Source organism: Sardina pilchardus, chromosome 9 (genome assembly GCF_963854185.1).
Source record: "Sardina pilchardus chromosome 9, fSarPil1.1, whole genome shotgun sequence".
NCBI lineage: Eukaryota > Metazoa > Chordata > Actinopteri > Clupeiformes > Clupeidae > Sardina > Sardina pilchardus.
In genome coordinates, this window is record NC_085002.1 from 19,606,242 (window position 1) to 19,625,936 (window position 19,695).

Below are 19,695 nucleotides of genomic sequence, written 5' to 3' on the forward strand. Positions count from 1 at the left end.
AAAACATCATGCTTTACAGGCTGCTTTGGAAATAACCTGATTGAAAGATCTTATGCAAAGGTGCCTGATATAAATCACTATGTTTGCTCTTTTAAAAGGAGTTTGCTGCATGCAATAATGCAATTGAACAATCACACCACTCTAGAACACGCTATTTTGATTAATTATTATTATGAGCACTTTTGGATTTCTAACATATGATTTTAATTTCATTTTAATTATAAAAACAAATGGTGTTACCTTTGCATATGATCCGTAAGGCTTTGCCTGCAGGGGAAATTAATGCTGTTATTCTGAACCTTTCAAGGTACTTCATCATAAAGCTACTGAAATGGTTTGTTTTGTTTTGAGAATGAGGTTGAAAGGAGATTTGCCTTTTCAAACATTTTAAATTGTTATATTTTCTATACGTAGAATGCACCTAGTGCGTTGTGAGATCAATGAAGACAGTTCTATGCATGGTTGTTCTGTCAGACTCCTTTACTGTAAAGACAATGTTCTTTTGATTTCAGGTGAAAGCGGCCTCAAAGTATGTGGATGTCCCTGTAAGTGGTCACGCCAGTTTGCCTTTGTGTTGTTGTTGCCTTTGTCAGTTTGCCTACTGTCTGTGTTGTGTCTGGTGTCTTGAAAATATTTAAACATTTAAATATCTAACATTCTGTATCTATACTTTCTTTCAAAATGCTGGTGGTGTCTAAAATGTCTCCCTCTTTAGAGCCAACCAACATGAGCTGACTTGATCAGAATTTGGCCATTGATTAAAATCACCTTTACCACTTTGTATTAACAGCTATTCACAACATTCGTGACGTTGATCATGTTAACTTCCTAACCCCGTTGACTGAAGAGTAGTCACTTTAGCCATCATGTTCGGTCGTGGCCTGTGTGTTTTACGCATGACTGTGTCCCACCAGTGTTTGGATCCTTTCTGTGTGTGTTCCTTTCCTATTTTAACCCACCATCTGCCTACCCAATTATTCCTTTCATTCGTTACTTTTCAAGTTTCTCTTTTTTTGTGTTGCCAGCTTGGCCCGGACTCTCTTGGAATAAATATTGTAAAAGTCTCAGTAAGGGATCGCCATGGATACCGTTAGACCGCTAACACTCTTGTTTGTCCTGGTTCTTCTAGAAACCCGGGATGGATGTGGCGGATGGATACGTAACCTTTGTGCGGCACTCTCAGGACATTCTGCGAGATAAGGTCAATGAGGAGGTGTACATAGAGAGGTTATTTGATGTAAGTAAGATGCCGCCTCCTCCAAGTCCCACGATGGGAGGGGCCTATCCAAAATGAGGCAAAACATTGGGTCAGAGAGGGATAAGTCACTTGAGAAAAAGAAACGAAAAAACATGTCAACTTCAAGAGGCTGCAGAGACTGTGTGTCTCTGTCTATCTTTCTTTGTCTGTCTCACACTCTTACTTTAATCCTGTCTCTCCTTGCACTTACTATAAATGTTGTTAAACCCACTGTATTCCAGTGTAGCATTTTTATATCGCTTATGCCTTCTGTGTACTGCGACATTTTTGCTGAAAGGCAAAGTGTTCAGCAACCTTTGAAAATGGGATTATTTTAAGCAGTGCTCTCCTGTACAACTAAAACATTTGACTGGACATGAACAAATAAATGAATAGAATGTCCAGTTGAAAATACTTACAGTTTTTCTCAATTGTTTACACACAATTTCTGGTACTTGAGACACAATTCCCATAATATGTAGCTCATGCACCAACCTCCTGAACCGATTCTGCTGAACTATAAGCACAATTTCGGCTTTACACTCAAATTGCAGTTCTATAACACACTGTTTTCAAAACACTACACACAATTCTGTGCATTAGACACAATTTTCATGAAGAAAATGTCTTGTTTTCACAAAGAACACACTGCCATTCAAATTCTAAAGCTAACTGCCCTACCATGCACACTGACTCATCAGATGGGCAAACTCCTGTCACACAGTCTAACAATTAGCAATCAGAGCTTCAGTATACAGTATAGTAGTACAGGCAGTAGAGGAGTGAGAGTAAGAGGAGGAGGATGGGGAGGCCAAGGACCGTAATCTCTGATGAGATCCGAGCCACTAGAACATTGCAGTGCTGCGTATCAATAAAGTACAGTACCGGACAGTACAATACACTACTGCAGTAGTACAGTATTGCCTGTGGGCTGTTCTATAGGACTGTAAAAATAAAGTATGTTTCAAGTATTTGGGGAAAGTAATCCTACTTTGTATTCCTACACAGTTTACAGAATTTTACTATTTGTTTGGCAGCCGAAAGAGCCGAAACACAAGGGCTTCTGTCTCCTAAACAGGAAACTGAAATCATGAGCATTGTCCTAGAAAAAACGGCAAAACATTACGGGAAATACAAAGAAAAATAATAGAAAACAATGAGATATTTCAAAATATTGATAGGGTAAGCATATCAACTTACTGTATCAGCTTATCTACTGTTTGTAGTACTGTTTGTAGTGTAACACTGAACAAAAAAAGGCCCAAGTCATTATAATGAATGGAGAAGAAGTGTTTTCAATTCATCGCAGTGTTTTACACTGAGCACATCAGTGTTCAACTGGTCCTTGTAAATGTCTTGATATATGATGGTTTGTGTGTGTCTCTTGAGAACAAAAGAGCATTTTGAGGAGAAATTACATTGTTTTGAAGGTAAAGTGTCATTTTGCAGGAGAATTGTGGAGTTTTGCCCATTGTGTGTGTTGTTTTGGATTTGTGTGTAGAGTTCTGAGAATATGAGGCATGTTTTCAGAAAATGTGTGTTAACAATCGAGAAAAGCTGTAATCTTAATGAAGAATATTCTCTGATTAGTCTCTTTAGTAATTACCTAACTAACTGAAAACCCCTTGTTTTTACATCAGCTACGATCTGTGAGTGTCAAAGAATGAGAGCACTGCCCTCTAAACAGAAATAATCCCTGGTGATACATGTACGCTGATGTGTGGTCTTTGTTTTCACTGATGTTTTGCTGAATTGTGTGTGTGTGTGTGTGTGTGTGTGTGTGTGTGTGTGTGTGTGTGTGTGTGTGTGTGTGTGTGTGTGTGCGTGCGTGCGTGCGTGCGTGCGTGCGTGCGTGCGTGCGTGCGTGCATGCCTGCATGCGTGTGTGTGTGTGTGTGTATATGTGTGTGTGTGTGTGTGCGTGTGTATGTGTGCGTGTGTGTGTGTGTGTGTGTGTGTGTGTGTGTATGTGTGCGTGCCTGCATGCGTGTGTGTGTGTGTGTGTATGTGTGTGTGTGTGTGTGTGTGCGTGTGTATGTGTGCGTGCGTGCATGTGTGTGTGTGTGTGTGGTGTGTATATATGTGTGTGTGGTGTGTATATATGTGTGTGTGTGTGTGTGTGTGTGTGTGCGTACATGTGTGTGAGTGTGTGTGTGCTTACATGTGTGTGTGTGTGTGTACATGTGTGAGAGTGTGTGTGTGCTTACATGTGCGTGTGAGTGTGTGCGTGCGTACATGTGTGTGAGTGTGTGTGTGCTTACATGTGTGTGCATGCGTACATGTGTGTGAGTGTGTGTGTGCTTACATGTGCGTGTGTGTGTGCTTACATGTGCGTGTGTGTGTGAGGGTTGCAAATGAGCGTGGTGACACAGTGGAGTGGTGTGAAGCCTTGTCTCATTGGCAGTGTGTCGTGCTGCATACATTTGTGTCAGGGCTCAACTTTTAAGATATGTGTTAATTCCTGTCTGTGCTATCATATGCGTGAGTGTGTGTTCATGACCAAGTGTGTGGGACACACACGTGATTTGTGTGTGTTTTTGTGTGTGTGTGTGGTTGGTGTGATGAGTACATACAGTGGGGGCTGATAAATGTGTCTTTTCAGGACTTTTTTTGTAGGGCTGTGTTTTGTCTATTTATTTTGTATTGCATGCATATTTCAGAAGGGCAGGCTGTTGCGTTCAGCGCAGAGTCTGTCCTTTTAAGGCTGAACGTCTGTGCTGTGCAGCATCCACCCCCGTCCACTCGTTTTGACACTATGCAACCTGTTTCAATGATGCATGGTCAAGACATCTGACCACCTGTGAAGTCCGTCTCCAGTGTTGTGCGGTGCTCCCTTCTCACACTTGCCCTCCCCTGCCATCTCTCACCCGTGCGCTCTCTGCTCGTCCTCATCTGCTAACTCTCTTTGCTCACCTTCTGCCTTATATGACCTTCTTCCTTCTTTTTTTTCTTTTCTCTCAACGAAGTGAAACTTATCTCTTTTGTCCTGCTGTTTTATCACATTCTGTTGAGTGGCATGAGTTGAGATCAAATAATCTACCTGTGTACATCTACTAGCATGACCCTCTGCTCAAAGCCCCCATTCTTACACACACAAGCTAATACTCCTACTAGCACCCACCAGCCTGCTCAACCTGCCTGCATGCGATGCACGATTCAGTGGACTATGTGAAGTGGACAGGCAATCCTCAAAATGATCAATCAAAGCCACGATTCAGTCCGTTCAATTGCCATTAATCAGATGAAGTGAACCACTTAATCAGATGAAGCAACCAAAATTGTCCCAATGAATTCAATCAGTCAATCAATTAACAAACAAACAAATCGATCAGTCAGACTATATAGATGGAAGCCTAGAGTTAATCAATAATAGCTCACATCTCTGAGGGTGTCTGGGGCGATGCGGACACTTGAGAAGCGTTTGGATTTCATTCTAAATTAATGTTCTGATCTGGCACATCAGTAATCACCCGCAGTTGTTCCAACCCCAGATGGTCGAAGTAAATGCTCTTTCCTGCCTAGTCACTCCACAGAATCATATATCAAAGATTTTGAGTCGCATTTTATACTATTATGAGGTAAGAACCCTTCATGCATTCATACATGTGCTGTTCTCTTTTATCTGAGAAGCTTACAGACTTTTTGGATTTGACCTCCATATTTCCTGTGCGCTATTTGTAGTTGCATTACGGATTTAAGATTACAGAAATGGTTGAAGAAAACAGTACTGCTCATTGTTGCCTGTGGGCTTACTTTGCACACTTACACTTTCATACTCTTTCAATCATGTGTTTTACTTCACTGCCACTGGTTACCGTACAGAGTTGTCTGGTTATGTCACCAAAACTATTCATACAAAGAGTTTTATTTAGTCTGTCATTTAATACCATAGCTTCATATTCTGTCTTTGGTTTTGATTACCTTCATGGGCAACACTTAACAGAATTTCATAGAATGTTACATTTTATGATAGAGAACTTTATTGTCTGCTACATTTCTGGAGAATTGAAAAAGTAATGAACTCTTAAGTACCAGCAGATGATACAGCATTTAAATGTCAGTATCAGACATTGGACCTAAAACGGCCCATGCAGAACAGTTAAATAGTGGCTGGCAAGCCACCGGATTTCCAAGTCTAGTGCCCTCACATGGTGGAAGCAGTGCCTTGCATTCACTATGACATCACAACAGAGCAATATGTAATTTTATACACATGATTTTTACTATATCCTTCTTTTGCAGATTCAAGGTCTTCTTAGTTGAGAGTGGAAAACAAGCCTTTTAGAGATCAGCCCATCCTAAACTAATAAGAATTCAGTGTGCGTTCGTGTCTGTGTCAACATGTCCTGCACATGTTGACTTCATATGCGTTCAAATAGATGTGTATTGTGTGTGTGTGTGTGTGTGTGTGTATGTGTGTGTGTATGTCTGTGTGTGTGTGTGTGTGTGTGTGTGTGTGTGTGTGTGTATGTGCGCGCGCGTGTGTGTGCGCATGTGCATTTCATAGAGCCAGCAATCCTCTCAGAGAGGATGTGCATGAGTGTGAGGGCGTGTCATTGTTACAGTTACCGTCTGGCTATGTGTCCTGTGGCATGTGACTGTGATAAAGCTGTGCGTACTTTTTATCTTGTCAGGACAGACATTTTGTCCTGCTTGTATCTGTTTTTGTGTGTGGTGTCTGTGTGTGTTTGTGTTTTGCTGGAGAATGCTGTGTTTGTGTGTGTTTCAGCAATGGTACACTGGGACCATGAACCTCCTGGGTACATGGCTCACTGAACGCATGGAGCAGCAGCTTCACGTCTACCAGCTGAAAATCCTCATCAGGATTGTAAAGGTGAAGCCCTGACCCACAATTCCATTCGGGAAAGTGCGAACCAATTTATGAGAGAGCCATATATTGTATGGCCCAGTAATGGCATACACGACTTTTCTTTTATTACTGAAGATGCCATTTGTCTCTGTAACAGGCTTAAAAAATTAAATGTCTGTCAAAGTAATACAAGCTTTTTTTTCTGCCGGATGGTATAAAGCAACGCAACATGCTAGATTGATAGCTAATGATATGTAGCTGGCAGACTGACCAAGTCTGGGAATGTGCTTCTTACAGAAAAAGTACAGAGACTTCCGTCTCCAGGGAGTGCTGGACTCTACACTGAACAGCAAGATGTATGAGACGGTCCGCACCAGGCTGACGGTGGAGGAGGCCTCGGCCTCGGTGAGAGAGGGCGGCATGCAGGGCATTTCCATGAAGGACAGTGACGAAGAGGATGAGGAGGATGACTAGAGCACTTACCTCCACCGGTGCCCACCACCACCACCACCACCACCACCACTACCGCCCTCTGGATCCTCAGCCTCCCGCCCCCACTCCTGAACCCTAAACACATTTTAACTTCGCCTGGTAACTGATGATGCATGTAATGACTCCGTTTACTCAGACTAGCCACTCTAGGACCTCTCTGTTGACTCGAAACGCCCATGAAAACAGCTCTCTAATAAATGAAAAAAAAAAGAATAGTAATTGTAACTGAGTAAAAAGAGTTAATTAAAAGTCTTAAAAAATAAACTTCAACAGTTTTAGCTGTGTCATGATATAAAAAAATAGCACCATTTTTTTTATTCATTAATTTCAGAATTTGTTTCTATGTGTTCCTAAGCAATATGGAGTACCATTTGTTTGACAATGTTGAGTGAGATTATTAGGTGTGTCCTTGTCCAATGCGATACATATATGGCGCTTTGACGTACTGTTACATACATTTATTGTACATTGTCGTGAAGATGAGTGTGTGGACCTTTCTTTTGTCTTGTCTCTTTTTAAGTGAATGCCAACTGCTTCGAAACTGAAAAAGAAACCTCTGTATTTTAGTTCACTGATCTTCAGAGTAAATGTCTTCTCTCTGTCTGCACATCCTCATGTTTTAGCCTTCATGATTTTACTGTACATCTTGTGTCAATGTTGCAGTTCACCAACAAGATAGCCATCTGAAACCGAAAAAGTTGGTATTCCGGAAATGCAATATTATCATAACTCCAGCCTGATGGAGATTATTTATTTTTTATTTATTTACATATTAACTGCAGTAAATTTACTTACACATTTGAACAAACATTGAAAAAAAAATCTATTTAGAGTTTATTTTGAGTTTTTTTTTTCAAACTGAAGTTGTCTTGTCTAAATTTTGGTTTGTTAAGCAGAATGAGGTATGTGCCATTTATTTGGATATCACTGTTGTTTTTGTACATACAACGCTGTACATTGCACTCTGAGCCATCAATGCATGCCTGTGGGTTCCCACCCTCTCTGAAAAAAGCTTTTTGTTTTCTTCTGTGAATTAGCTGGTGAATTCATTCTTGCTTTTGCCTTATCAAAGCCAACAGTTGTAATATGCAAGAGCTGTGGCCTCTCAATAAAAATAACTGTACAAATACATTCATGCACACTGTTTCCATCTTTTCTTTTATTATTAGGCTGTAATTGTTGTATTATTGTTACATTAATGTGACATTTTAACGAGGATGTTTTAATGTTTGATGTTTCTATGTTGTTTAGGCTATATTAAGTAGGCCTATGTAGCCCACAGAAGAAGGGAAACATTGAGACATTTCTATTTAAAGTAGACTTGGCAATGGCCCAAAACAGGTTCAACTTCAAAACAATTAGGCTTAGGCCTAAACACAACCAAAATATCCACGACCACGACGAAAGATGTACAAAACAATCATCCACTGATCGTGCAAATAGCCTACCATTGACATGACGTGTCTGAAATGTCTATTGCCATAAAGGAAAAATCAAAGGTAGAAATGTCTACAATAAGATATGCCAAATTTACTAGATCACGAATCTATCTATAACAAATAACACGACATTATAAATGTAGTCTACAGAAATGCATCTCACACGTTATGCCATGGTGGGAGGGTGGGAGTTGCAACATTACTACCATAGAGGATGGATTTTTTTCCACAGAAGATCAAGAGCCACACAAAACAGTTTACGTCAGTGCGTTTTGAACCATTTACGGCAGTGTGATAGACGAAATTTTCAAAGAAACCAGGACACCCACTGTGAGGAGAAAGAGTTGTCTTTTCGTGTATAACGTTATCATATGTGTAAATATAAATCGACTTCAAGTTAAACGAAACACTGACGATGAGTTTTTGATCGTTGTCGTGGAGGAACGTGTCTCGATCAAACGTGAAACTGAAACAAACTGAAAAAGCAGCAACGCTACAAGGCTAAGCCAAAAAGCTAGCTAGCTAATTGAGGGAGAAACACTACTCTCAATCGGGTTCAAGTGACCCTAGGCGCAATGCTGTTGACCGTATTTTGCGCACCGAGAGACAGCTCGGAAACGACATTTGCCCTCGAGGTGTCCCCAGACCTTGAACTTAGGGACTTCATGGCTCTTTGCGAATTAGAATCGGGAATACCGGCCGGGGAGATACAGGTAACCACCTGAAAAGTATTCCAACTACTCCAGCTAACAGGCTGACTGTCTAGTCACCGAGCTAGCCAGACTGTTAGCTTGTCACTGACGTTAGCGAGTAAAATAGCTCACTTCTACGTTAGCAAGTCAATTAATCGTCTTGAATGTGCTAACATGTTTTCCAAATGCCAGTGAGTTTTGACCTCATAATTTATGATGTTGGTGAAATCTGAGCTACTTAAAGCCACTAGAGTTAGTGTCTACTGCATAACGTCAGCGAGCTGCTATTGTTAATGTCAGATACTGTACATAGAGTAACATAAACATACCAATGATTTTACCTAGCTACCTTTGAAAAGTTGGACCTTGCTTTTTGCTGTTCTCTGTAAAACAGTGACTATGATGGTCAATCCTAGCTGAACTCGCTACCGACAGTCAAGCCGGTGTAAACATGACATGACAATAGTGATGCTAGTAACCAGACAGCGTGTTAGGCACCAAGCCTAAAAGGTTAAACATGCCAGTCCTGGTATTATTTAAATTGTAAGCAAAGTTTTCTGCGATTTGGAGGGTATCTTGTTCTTTAACGTACCATAATGCATTCAAAAATGATTGAAGCCTGTAACACGAACAATACAGTGCTAACGTTAGCTGACATTAGCTTGGAAAAATATTGAGTGTTGCCATTTCATTATGGAAACTGGGTTGTGTGTACGAGAGCATTGACAGTAAAAGCATTCACACAATTGTGGATATGACTGTTGTCATATTATGTCCCCTCATATGCTTTGACACAACCCAGGACCCCAGTCACATGTGCACTAGTGCCACATCATGTTCAATAATTTTTCTCAGTTACTAATAACTATATTGGCTCTACAAGATATTCAAGTTTTCAAGATATTTTCACCAGCAGTGTGTCTATTGAATTGATAGTCTATATGGTTTTGATATTTTGTGTATTTCAAATGTCATTTAAAATGTATTACAGTATTGAGTTTTAGAGCAGTAAAACACCCTGACATTGTGTGTATTAAATATGTGAATAATACTCTTTGTTGTTTTTGTTGCTCTCTCAGATCACTTATTCAGAGCAACCCTTAAGAGACCCCACCCGCTCCTTGGGGACTTATGGCCTGAAGGATGGAGATGTGGTGGTGCTCAGACAGGCTGAGAGAATGCCTCAAGCTCAGCCTTCCTTCCCAGGTAATCAATATCAACAGATGGAAGAGACATAAAGAAGAATTTTAGATATCCTCTTCGGGCATATTCAGACATATCGTTTGATTACTTTGGTCAGCAGCAAAGAATAAGTTGTTACAATGTTGCAACATGATGAAGGTTCAGGTTTAGACTCACATTTGTTAAGAGAAGTCATTGGTCATTTGGTGTTTGTCTTCAGGAAATGAATATGCACCGTTGACCATTTTACAATGTATGCAGAGCCACTTGGGTTGATCTTGGACCTGTCGATTTTCATGTATTTCAATGATGGTTAGATGAAATGCAAATCTTTGCCACTGCGAATAATCTTTTATATTTTAACATTTTAAATGGACACAGGCGGAGTTGTGAACAGCTGTGAGTTCCTCATGGGTCCATGTCTTTTCTGCTGTTATTGTAGGCTAATAAGGAAAGGATGACCACACCATACGTTAATAATGTGTAAACATTCCTGTGACAATTGAATAGTTTTAGTCCAGAAGATGCGAATTGAGAGACCACCTCTTTTTGGAGGTCTCAGAATGATTGTTGCATTCTGACCAGTGCAAACAAGCCGAAACAAAAGGGTCATCATACCCACTATGATGCAATATAAATGCTCTTAAGGATTTTGGCATGAAAACACCCTTAGAGACTGCGTATAGGAATTGGGAGGTATAGGAGGTAGAACAATCGGTTTGAGGAAGTGGCCTGGCTCAAAATGTCTTTTGTAGTGATTTTGTTGCGACACGCCTTTGCCTCATCGTCACTGTCACTTTCCCTTTCTGCTTACTTCCCTAGGTCTCCCTCGTATTGACTTCAGCAGCATTGCAGTCCCAGGCACCTCCGGACGCCAGTCAGCACGGAAGCCTCCACAGTCAGCACAGCCGCGTACAAACACACCCCAGCAACGCCCTGCTGCTGCTCCTGCCCCTGCCCCTGCTCCCGCCCCTGCTGTCGCGGGTGGTGCCGCCCCCGCCTCTCCTCAGGGATTGGACGATCCCTCGCTGCTCAGAGAAATGCTGCTAGCTAACCCCCACGAGCTGTCCCTGCTGAAGGAGAGGAACCCTCCGCTGGCTGAGGCTCTACTCAGTGGAGACCTGGGTGAGAGCAGACAGACTCAATGTCCACCTCTCTTTCTTTAAGTGCTGTGGAGGATATACATTTCCACAGATTTCTCCCAAATTCTCTTTGCTTTTTGCTATTTAGACACAGTTACTGTAGTTCTTTAGGCAGGGATCACAGGGCTTCAAGGAGCATGGCAACATTTTATGAAATTAGCTTATCTGCTGTCTACCACAGACTTCACACCAAGAACGATAACTATAACTATTAACGATAACGATAAAAGCGTTCACACTGACCAAGGATAAAACAAGTCTCTCCTCATCTTAATAAATGTGATGGCTAAAATGTGATGGGTTCTGATTGGCTCTTATCGTTATCGTTCTTCATATCGTTATAGTTCATGTGTGAACATAGTCATTCATATTAACGAGAATGATATTTGTTTATAGTTATTGTTGTTGGTGTGAACGACCAGACCAGTTGGCTGAACGGGCGCTATAGGCTAACTGGTCTAACCCACTTCCAGTGAATTTAAGGGAAGCTAGGCTAACGGTGTCAGACTGGGTTGTTGCGCACACAGAGAAGAGAAGGATATGTATCCTGTTATCTAACTCTGGGATAGACGGCAGATAAGCAAATTTCATAAAAAGTTACCATGCTCCTTAATAATTTATTCCCAAAAAAAGTTGGCGTGTGCCTTTAAACAGCGTTTTATGTCATTGCTAAGTGCCGAGTATTGATCATTTCTGTATTTAATGGAATGTCTTGCCCCTTCAAAGAATCACTCAGAATGCTCAAATGTTCCTAGACAACATTAAACTGACTGACACTGATGAGTATCATATTACACTCTGGAATAGTGTAGCTGGAATCAACGCCAAGCTGCCATGTCCTTAGCTCAGCACTAGTGCTGTCAAGGCAATCTGCTGCTTTTCATAGCAAAACAAAAAAAAACGCTGACTTGCATGATAAAGACTGATTGGATGATAAGAATTCAAGCTTTTCCGTTTTCTCCCAGGAACAATGTCGTACTCTTTCGAAAGTCTGCTGGTAATTTAATTGACACAAGCAACTAAGACAGCACGCGCCACACGTGCTCATTGCTTATTAGCAAGTTCAATTTACACAACATGTTCAGACAACTAAATAGTCGGAACATGAATATCACAGTGAGAATATCAACGGACAGACTTTGACTAGTACATTGACTGTGGTCAAATGTGTCACCTCTACGTCGTTGGTCATCTAGAAGGTTCTTATAATATGACCCTGTACATTTCAAATGTGTGCTGCTCATCATGTTGGTGCTTAACTCAACTTCTACTTCTGATTTTCTGCTCTCTCAGAGCGTTTCACCAAGGTGCTGCAGGAGCAACAACAGGACCGGGCACGCAGGGAGCAGGAAAGGATCCGACTGCTCACAGCTGACCCCTTTGACCTGGAGGCCCAGGCCAAAATAGAGGAGGATATCAGGTGAAGCACGCACACACGCTTACACCCAAAAGGTCACACGAGGATGAGCTGGCATCTCAATCACTGGATAAGCAGGTCTGGGGTCGAAGCTCTGAGGAGCACGAGTGAGCCCCAAGCTTTGGGTGGTCAGCGTTTACTCTCTGAGTTTTTATTTGTCTCCCTCTGCTGTTTGTCCAGGGGATTAAATCAGCCTTTCATCTTTATTTTTTACTTTCGGAAATCCCCCAACCACCACATGTGCCAATCAGTATCTTGTTTGTTTGTTTGTACCATAGACAGCACAACATTGAGGAAAACATGACTATTGCTATGGAAGAGGCACCTGAGAGCTTTGGTCAGGTGGTCATGCTGTACATCAACTGCAAAGTAAATGGACATCCTGTCAAGGCCTTTGTGGATTCAGGTAACTTTCAAAAATCCATTTGTCAGCCACTCTCAGGAAAGTGTGTCGTGTGTCCCATTTGTCAGCCACTCTCAGGAAAGTGTGTTGTGTTGTCGCTGAAATGCCATAATCATCGTCAATAGTATGTTGCCATTCAAACCAAGCTAATAGATCTCTAGGGTTCACCTTGGATGTTTTTCTCCACATTCTTTACATTCTCACGTCCAAAAATATCTCATCCTACCTCACGTTTGTCTCTCTTGTTTCTCTCAGGTGCTCAAATGACTATTATGAGCCAGGCATGTGCAGAGCGCTGCAACATCATGCGGCTGGTGGACCGTCGCTGGGCTGGCATTGCCAAGGGTGTGGGAACGCAGAAGATCATTGGCAGAGTGCACTTAGGTACATCCCCTGGGCAAGAGCCTTGCACTACCCGGCTTCTTATAACAACAGTTTTCAGCTAGTAACCGTGTTATAGTAATCCTAGACGCTCCCTGACTTTCCACATTTCCATCAGCCCTGTTCAAAGGTTGTCAAGGGATCCACCATTCCAAAAACAACTGTGCTTTTGCCGGAGCAGGCTCCAAATGTAGACCGAGTGACTTTAATTTCCTGCACCAATTCATTGCTGGAGAACAGACTGGCCTTTATGCTTACAAAGAATCGTTTTAAGCGCATAATCACAATCAGTCGCACCACATTATATGAAGGCCATGACCTCAGATGGGAGCTCACTGAATTATTTCTTTTTGAGTGGACTGTTTTGAAAGTGCTGAAGTGAAGTTTTTTTTTCTTTGACTAATCTGATATTGGTGTGGAGTTTCATGTGGTAACAGCTTTGCTTGGCTTTGCTGTTTCAGCTCAGGTGCAGATAGAAGGGGATTTCCTCCCCTGCTCCTTCTCCCTTCTTGAGGATCAGCCCATGGATATGTTACTGGGACTGGACATGCTGAAGAGACATCAGGTTTGTGTTTGCATGTGCAGAAAGTGTGGTTCATTTGAATTGTAATGGCATGGGACTTGATATTATTTTTAGCGTCTGCACTTTCAGTCTTTTTTAGCTTCTGCACTTTCATCCTCTAGTAGTAGCATTGATTGACATAGTATTACTTCTTACCTACAGCACGGTCCCCTCTGCATTGTAGCTTCAGTGTTATTTTTGTAACTCGCTATGGATAAAAATGTCTGCTGAATGAAAACACGTAAATGTTAATGGAGTTTGACATAACGTCTCCCATGATGCTGCGCAGCACAGCAGTGTCATTTGGACTTGATTAGGTAGCCATTTCAAGTCTCACAACAAATCTGATAGAAGTCAGTCATAAAACATACCCACAATACACACAGCCATCCACGGCTCTCACAGCCGTGGATGCTGGTGGGCTCTAAGGCCCTGCTCTGACGCCATCTTGAGCCTTTTAATGGCTGACCAATTAGACACAAGCAGGAACTCCACTTTGGCAATCAGAGGTGGGCGGGGCCCGAAAACTGGAAAGGTAGCACACATAGGGTGCCTCTCATTTGGTCTTTTATACACCCTCTCTTCCTTCCTCGATCCTCGTCCTCACTGATCTACATAAAGAATAATGGGATAGTCTATCCAGTGTTCGTTATAGATCAGTGGGAACGAGCCTCGAGGCCCGAGCATCGAGGAGAGATGCTGAGAGGCACCCATACAGACGGCCAGAACACACTAGGGCCATAACAATAGGCCGATGCATTTGGTGATGTGAAGTCTCTGTTCTCTGGTCTGCCCTGACACAGTGCTCCATCGACCTGAAGAAAAGCGTCCTTCTGATCGGCACCACGGGCTCAGAGACGCGCTTCTTGCCTGAAGGAGAGCTGCCAGAGTGCGCCAGGTTGGCCTACGGTCCGGAGGGCCGCGACGAGCCCCAAGCTGAAGAGATTGCTGACCGCGAGCTGGCCGAGGCCATCGAGAGATCCGTGCAGGAGAGCGGTGAGGAGCATGCTCAGGAAGGGCAGGGTGGGAATGGGCGGGGCTGGGTTGGGTGCAAGGCCATTTTGTGGAGTCGATTCTAAAGCATTCCTCACTTCAGTTCAGGGTTCAGCTTTTATTCATATCTGGAATAAATTAGCGGATTCTGAGAATTGTTTTGTCCACGATATAGCTAAGGCTAAGGATGGGGCTGGTGTGGGTTTGGGTACTGATGTTCAGTAGAGCAAGTATCTATGACTGATTGCTGTAATTTATTTTTGTAGATTTGCAATACAGTACTCCTATGCTAATGTTATAAAGTAAGGGTCCTTTTGGCTTTAAGGTATATGGTAATACTAGCTGGAAATCTACTGAAATCCAATGGTGAGGCTTTAGAGTGGTAAAACAATCCATCTCTATTAGCCACTAGGGAAGGAAGCCTTACCAGACTCCTGTAGTCTTAGATTAACAGTCAGAGCAGTAAAGCAAAGGCTTTAGTGTCCGGGCCATCTGGGAGAGTCCTGTAGGGTAGGCACCCCGGGATTGCATGCTGGGTTTTTGCTTGACTGCTGTGGATACTCTGCCATGTGCCGTCTTTCTGTCACAATATGTCAACGCTTAAGCACCTCGCCTCGTACTCTGGAGGACAAAAAGCTACCTGGTGCAGTCCTAAATAGAATGTACACTTCTTGTAGACAGCAGCAAGCAGTTAAGCTATTTGGGGGTATGAACAGAAGGTTTGATTTCAGCTAATCCCACACTGTGTGTGTGTGTGTGTGTGTGTGTGTGTGTGTGTGTGTGTGTGTGTGTGTGTGTGTGTGTGTGTGTGTGTGTGTGTGTGTGTGTGTGTGTGTGTGTGTGTGTGTGTGTGTGTGTGTGTGTGTGTGTGTGTGTGTGTGTGTGTGTGTGTGTGTGTGTGTGTGTGTGTGTGTGTGTGTGTGTGTGTGTGTGTGTGTGTGTGTGTGTGTGTGTGTGTGTGTGTGTGTGTGTGTGTGTGTGTGTGTGAGTGAGAGAGAGAGTGTGAGTGAACGAACGGCATGCATAGTCATGTGACCAGCATTACTTATGGAAGCCGAAGAGAGTACAGACACAAATGTATATCTAGATGCACTAATGTTTTGTGGTTCAAAAGCTTGTGCTAGTCTAGAAAAAGTCCTGGTGATAATTTATTTAGCATGCTTGGGAATACACTTACATTCTAAACCTCAGGCTTTCAGCCTCATCTTGAGTGATATATGTGACAGATGGCCACATGTTTGCGTGTGTGTGTGTGTGTGTGTGTGTGTGTGTGTGTTTGTGCTAACTCTTTTTGCCTCCCATTGCATGCTGTGTGTGGTGTGTGTGTACGCCCTAACCCTGAGCAGGCCAGCACTGATGCATTTGTGGAGACAGCTGGAGAGGGCCCTTCCAACCAGGTAACACAAACGTCGCAAGAGCAATGCATCCCAGCAACACCACTAAATGTGTTTTTATGAAGTTGTTCATCATTGATCCAATGGATCCCTGTCACAAAAGGCTCACATTTAATTGCAACATTGCATTTTTAATTTTTTACAAATTTCCTCAGATTGCAGTGACCACAAAAACACATTCTGCATGAACAGCAAGATTTTTGTCCCAGCTTTTTTAGAGCATGCTGTTATGCTGTTTGTGTGTGTGTTGTATTTATAATTGTTGAATAAGTTGAATGAAGCCTTCTTCCCTCTTCCAGTAGACACTGAAGATGGACAAACTACCTCATCTCGATCAGCGCCAAAACACTTTTACAAACCATTCGACAAAGCCCCTAGCCCCTCTCCCTCCACCTCAGGAGCCCAGGGTCGGATCTTGGACCGCTCCCAGTCCGCACCGACCCCCCTGCCCCCCATCCATGTCCCTGAGCCCAACTCTCCCAATCTGGACACCCCTCTCCTCCCGTCTAGTGCGCCACAGTCTGTACCCCTTCCACTAGCCCAGGAGAAGCCACCTCCTGCCCCATCCTCTCTTCAGGAAAGTCAACGTAATGTTCCACCCTGTTCCCGGCCCGTTCAGCCACCTGTCCCATCCCAACCCCCAGAGATGCATGATTCAGTGCCATCTGTCCATCAGGATACACAATCTCTTGTTCCATCTAGTCTACAAGACCCGCTCCCTCCCCTTGAACCTTGTCTTAAGACAACTGACCCTCCCTCCCCAAGCAGTGCCCCATCTCAGGGGCCTGGGTTCGCTTCAGTGAGCCGTCAGGAGCCAGCCTCTGCCACAGTGGAGGACATGGAGAGTCATGCGGAAATGGACAAACTCGAGCTCGGCTCTTTGGAGACATCTGAGCACAGCGAGACCTCTGGGTCTGGGGAGGCTTGTCCTCTACCTCCCCAGGAGCCTGTTCACCCGGAGATGGACCTGTCCAAGACCAGCGCTGCCAAACGGACGTGCTCACCGCCCCCCGAGAACGGACACGACGCGGGTGGCAAACGCTCGCCACTTCTCGTCGTGTCAGACGCCAAAACGACCTTTGACCCGCCAGGCCTGGTCACGCCACACCGCATGCCCTCAGAACAGCCCACCTCAGAGGAGAGCATGGAGGAGCCAGAGCGGGCGGACGACTTGGAGCGGGACCAGCCCGAGGGAGGCAGCTCTAGCAGCAGCAGCAGCAGCAGCAACGGCAACGGAAGCAGCAGCGGCAGCAATAGCAGTGGCAGTGGTAGCAATAACATCCCCTCTCTAGCACAGGCCTTGAAGGAGCTCCATCAGCTCCTGGTGTCCAACCGCGCACTCTCTCCCTCTACCGGCAGACTGGATGCTGATGGCTTGGATCAGCAAACGCCCGCTACGTCTAGATCACCTGCTCCGGTTCAGGAGGCGCCGAACACCGACGAAACGCTGCCCCCATGCCCGTCTGAAACTGAGCCGGGGCACAGCGCGGACATCCCGGCACCCGCTGGTGACCCTGCTGATGCTCCAGAAAGAGAGGAAGCAGTGGGCTGCCGGCCAGACACACACCCCCTGGTGGACATGGGGGACTGCGACGAGAGAGATGGCCAGTCAGAGGCGCAAGAGGCTCCCCCGTCGGAGGAGGACATGACCGAACGTGAGCCCCCCGAGGGTCAGCAGGGGAGGGGGGAGGCTGACGGCCGGGACTCAGGGGCTGACGCCCCCGACCTGCCGTCCGGCCAATCCGACCAGCAGAGACCCCTCTCTCTGGCCGTGGGCTCCTCCAGCGAACAGCCTGCGGGTGGCTGCTCAGCCTCTTCTGCCACGTCCACTCCTTCGACTCCCAGCCCTCTTGCTGCCCCTGCTGCTCCCACCACCTCGGCGGCCGAGCGCTTCCCTGCGGAGGACATCCAGAGAATCCAGGCAGCCGGCTTCTCGGCGCAGGAGGCGGTGCAGGCGCTGGAGCAGGCCCAGGGCTGTGTGGAGCTGGCGCTGCTGGTGCTGCTGGCGCGCAAGATCAGCGTGCCCACATAGACCAGAGCCATCCACTGACTGACTGACCTCAGTCGGTCTGATAACGTGTAGCATGACCTCTCCCACCACTCACAACACCACCCTGTGGGGCTCGTCTCTTCTCAAGTCCACTGGTGTTCAGTCAATCTTGCGCTCTCTCTCTCTCTCTCTCTCTCTCTGTCTGTCTATCTGCAGAATTTTACGTGCACGTGTGGTGGGTGGGTCCATAGACATGTTTTGAGCGGCTGTTTCCATCAGCTTTGATGTCAGAGGACATGTGTACTTCTTGGCGACTTGTTTGCATGTAGCCTCTGCAGGTTCCCGGCAGTCAGTCAACAGCCATCAGTGTCAGTGTTGGGATTTGGGAGGTGATTTGAGTTGCAGGCTTTCAGTTTATTTGTGAAGACATTGCCTTGTCTATCAATTGAATAGGTCTCTTGATAATGGATCATAAGGATTAAGAGTGTATATGAATGCTCTTTATAATCATGAGCGTCATTAGGTAAAACTGGGTTTGGAAAAAACAATTCTAGAGGAAAATTTGGAAGGACAGAGGCTCTTCCCTCTATAAAGAGCAAAAAGGCCCTTGGAAACTTTATCTCCTGAAACAAAACAACTGTTCTGAGATGCTAAGGGGGAGGTTGTGGGAAAATTAATTTTCATGTGCTGTGTAGGCAGTACGGAATGCTGCCAAGACTGCCGTACCCATGCACAGAGATATCAGGCTTGATCCTAAGGTGAAGTTGGTCTGCCTGACTGGAGCATCTCACAAAGCATATTAGCTCTGTCCATCAATTTGCTAATGCCACTGTTTTTGTACATCGGATTTACAATGGGTCGTTTTCTTTTTCTTTCCAGATACAGAATATAAATACACAACTTGCATTATCCAAACTATTTTTAAACTGTGGTGATTACACACTGTGGAAATTTGGGGACAGAATATAGAGGTGCTTCTGTGTCTTATTTTCATCTTCATTTCAGGCAATAATCTTTTTTTTCTCTTCGTTGCCAATCCTGGATAACTTGATGTGTGTATATCTTGTGTACACCCACAGAAAAGAAAATAATCGCTTTGCATCATCATATTTTGTCTTTGATGTTAAGAAATAAAGGGTTGGGGTTTTTTTTCTTGGTTTTATTAAATAAAAAAAAGACATTGTTATGAAAGGATGAGTGTGGTGAGTAGAAGGTTTTTTTTTATGTGAAATAGTGATAGAACATCAGTTCTGTGTAGTACGCTCAGCCATCTTTCCAGGAATTTCATGGCAGTCTCCATTCTATCCCAATGATTTACCCTATGTGTATTGTTTTTAATTGGCCGAATATCGTATATGTCATAATCCTGGCGCATCCTTTCCAGCTGTCACGTCCTCCAGTCATGTGTCTTGTCATATCTGTGCATTGTAGTCTCGGGCCAGGTAGCAACAACATTCAGAATATTTCAGTTACTCTGTTTGATCTTGTATACGATTTGAAAAAAATAAATAAAAATAAAAACTGGTTCTTTATATTTTATTCTTGTCTTGTGTGATTTTTAT

General features: G+C 44.0%; 2 protein-coding genes across 10 annotated transcripts in view; both read left to right on the plus strand.

The window, feature by feature from the left end:
* Positions 1-7,667, plus strand: part of cadpsb (Ca2+-dependent activator protein for secretion b) — a 92,868-nt gene extending 85,201 nt beyond the window's left edge. For 4 of the 6 annotated variants that reach the window (XM_062546201.1, XM_062546205.1, XM_062546202.1 and 1 more), the window contains 4 exons: positions 513-545; positions 1,130-1,237; positions 5,966-6,070; positions 6,344-7,667. In XM_062546201.1, the coding sequence (XP_062402185.1) occupies positions 513-545; positions 1,130-1,237; positions 5,966-6,070; positions 6,344-6,520 (423 nt within the window). In that variant the 3' untranslated portion in view covers positions 6,521-7,667. The remainder of the gene's footprint in view (positions 1-512; positions 546-1,129; positions 1,238-5,965; positions 6,071-6,343) is intronic. The other 2 variants (XM_062546203.1, XM_062546204.1) reach the window with 1 other exon arrangement.
* Positions 7,668-8,251: 584 nt separating this feature from the next.
* On the plus strand, positions 8,252-19,672 carry ddi2 (DNA-damage inducible protein 2). Of its 4 annotated transcripts, none has more exons than XM_062546210.1 (10): positions 8,252-8,690; positions 9,749-9,875; positions 10,674-10,976; positions 12,287-12,413; positions 12,689-12,816; positions 13,069-13,197; positions 13,656-13,759; positions 14,560-14,752; positions 16,096-16,146; positions 16,443-16,939. In XM_062546210.1, exons 1-9 carry the CDS (start codon positions 8,553-8,555, stop codon positions 16,104-16,106), a joined length of 1,260 nt encoding a protein of 419 aa, XP_062402194.1. In that variant the 5' UTR covers positions 8,252-8,552; the 3' UTR covers positions 16,107-16,146; positions 16,443-16,939. The 4 variants fall into 4 exon arrangements, with proteins under 4 accessions (XP_062402194.1, XP_062402195.1, XP_062402192.1 ...); XM_062546211.1 differs by having other exon boundaries at positions 16,446-16,939; XM_062546208.1 differs by lacking the exons at positions 8,252-8,690; positions 9,749-9,875; positions 10,674-10,976; ... (3 more) ...; positions 13,656-13,759; positions 14,560-14,752 and having other exon boundaries at positions 15,628-16,146; positions 16,443-19,672.
* The last annotated feature ends 23 nt before the right edge of the window (positions 19,673-19,695 follow it).

What these genes read in the sequence shown, in the direction of transcription:
- ddi2 (XM_062546208.1), top strand. Translation starts at nt 16,790, where the DNA reads ATGCATGATTCAGTGCCATCTGTCCATCAGGATACACAATCTCTTGTT.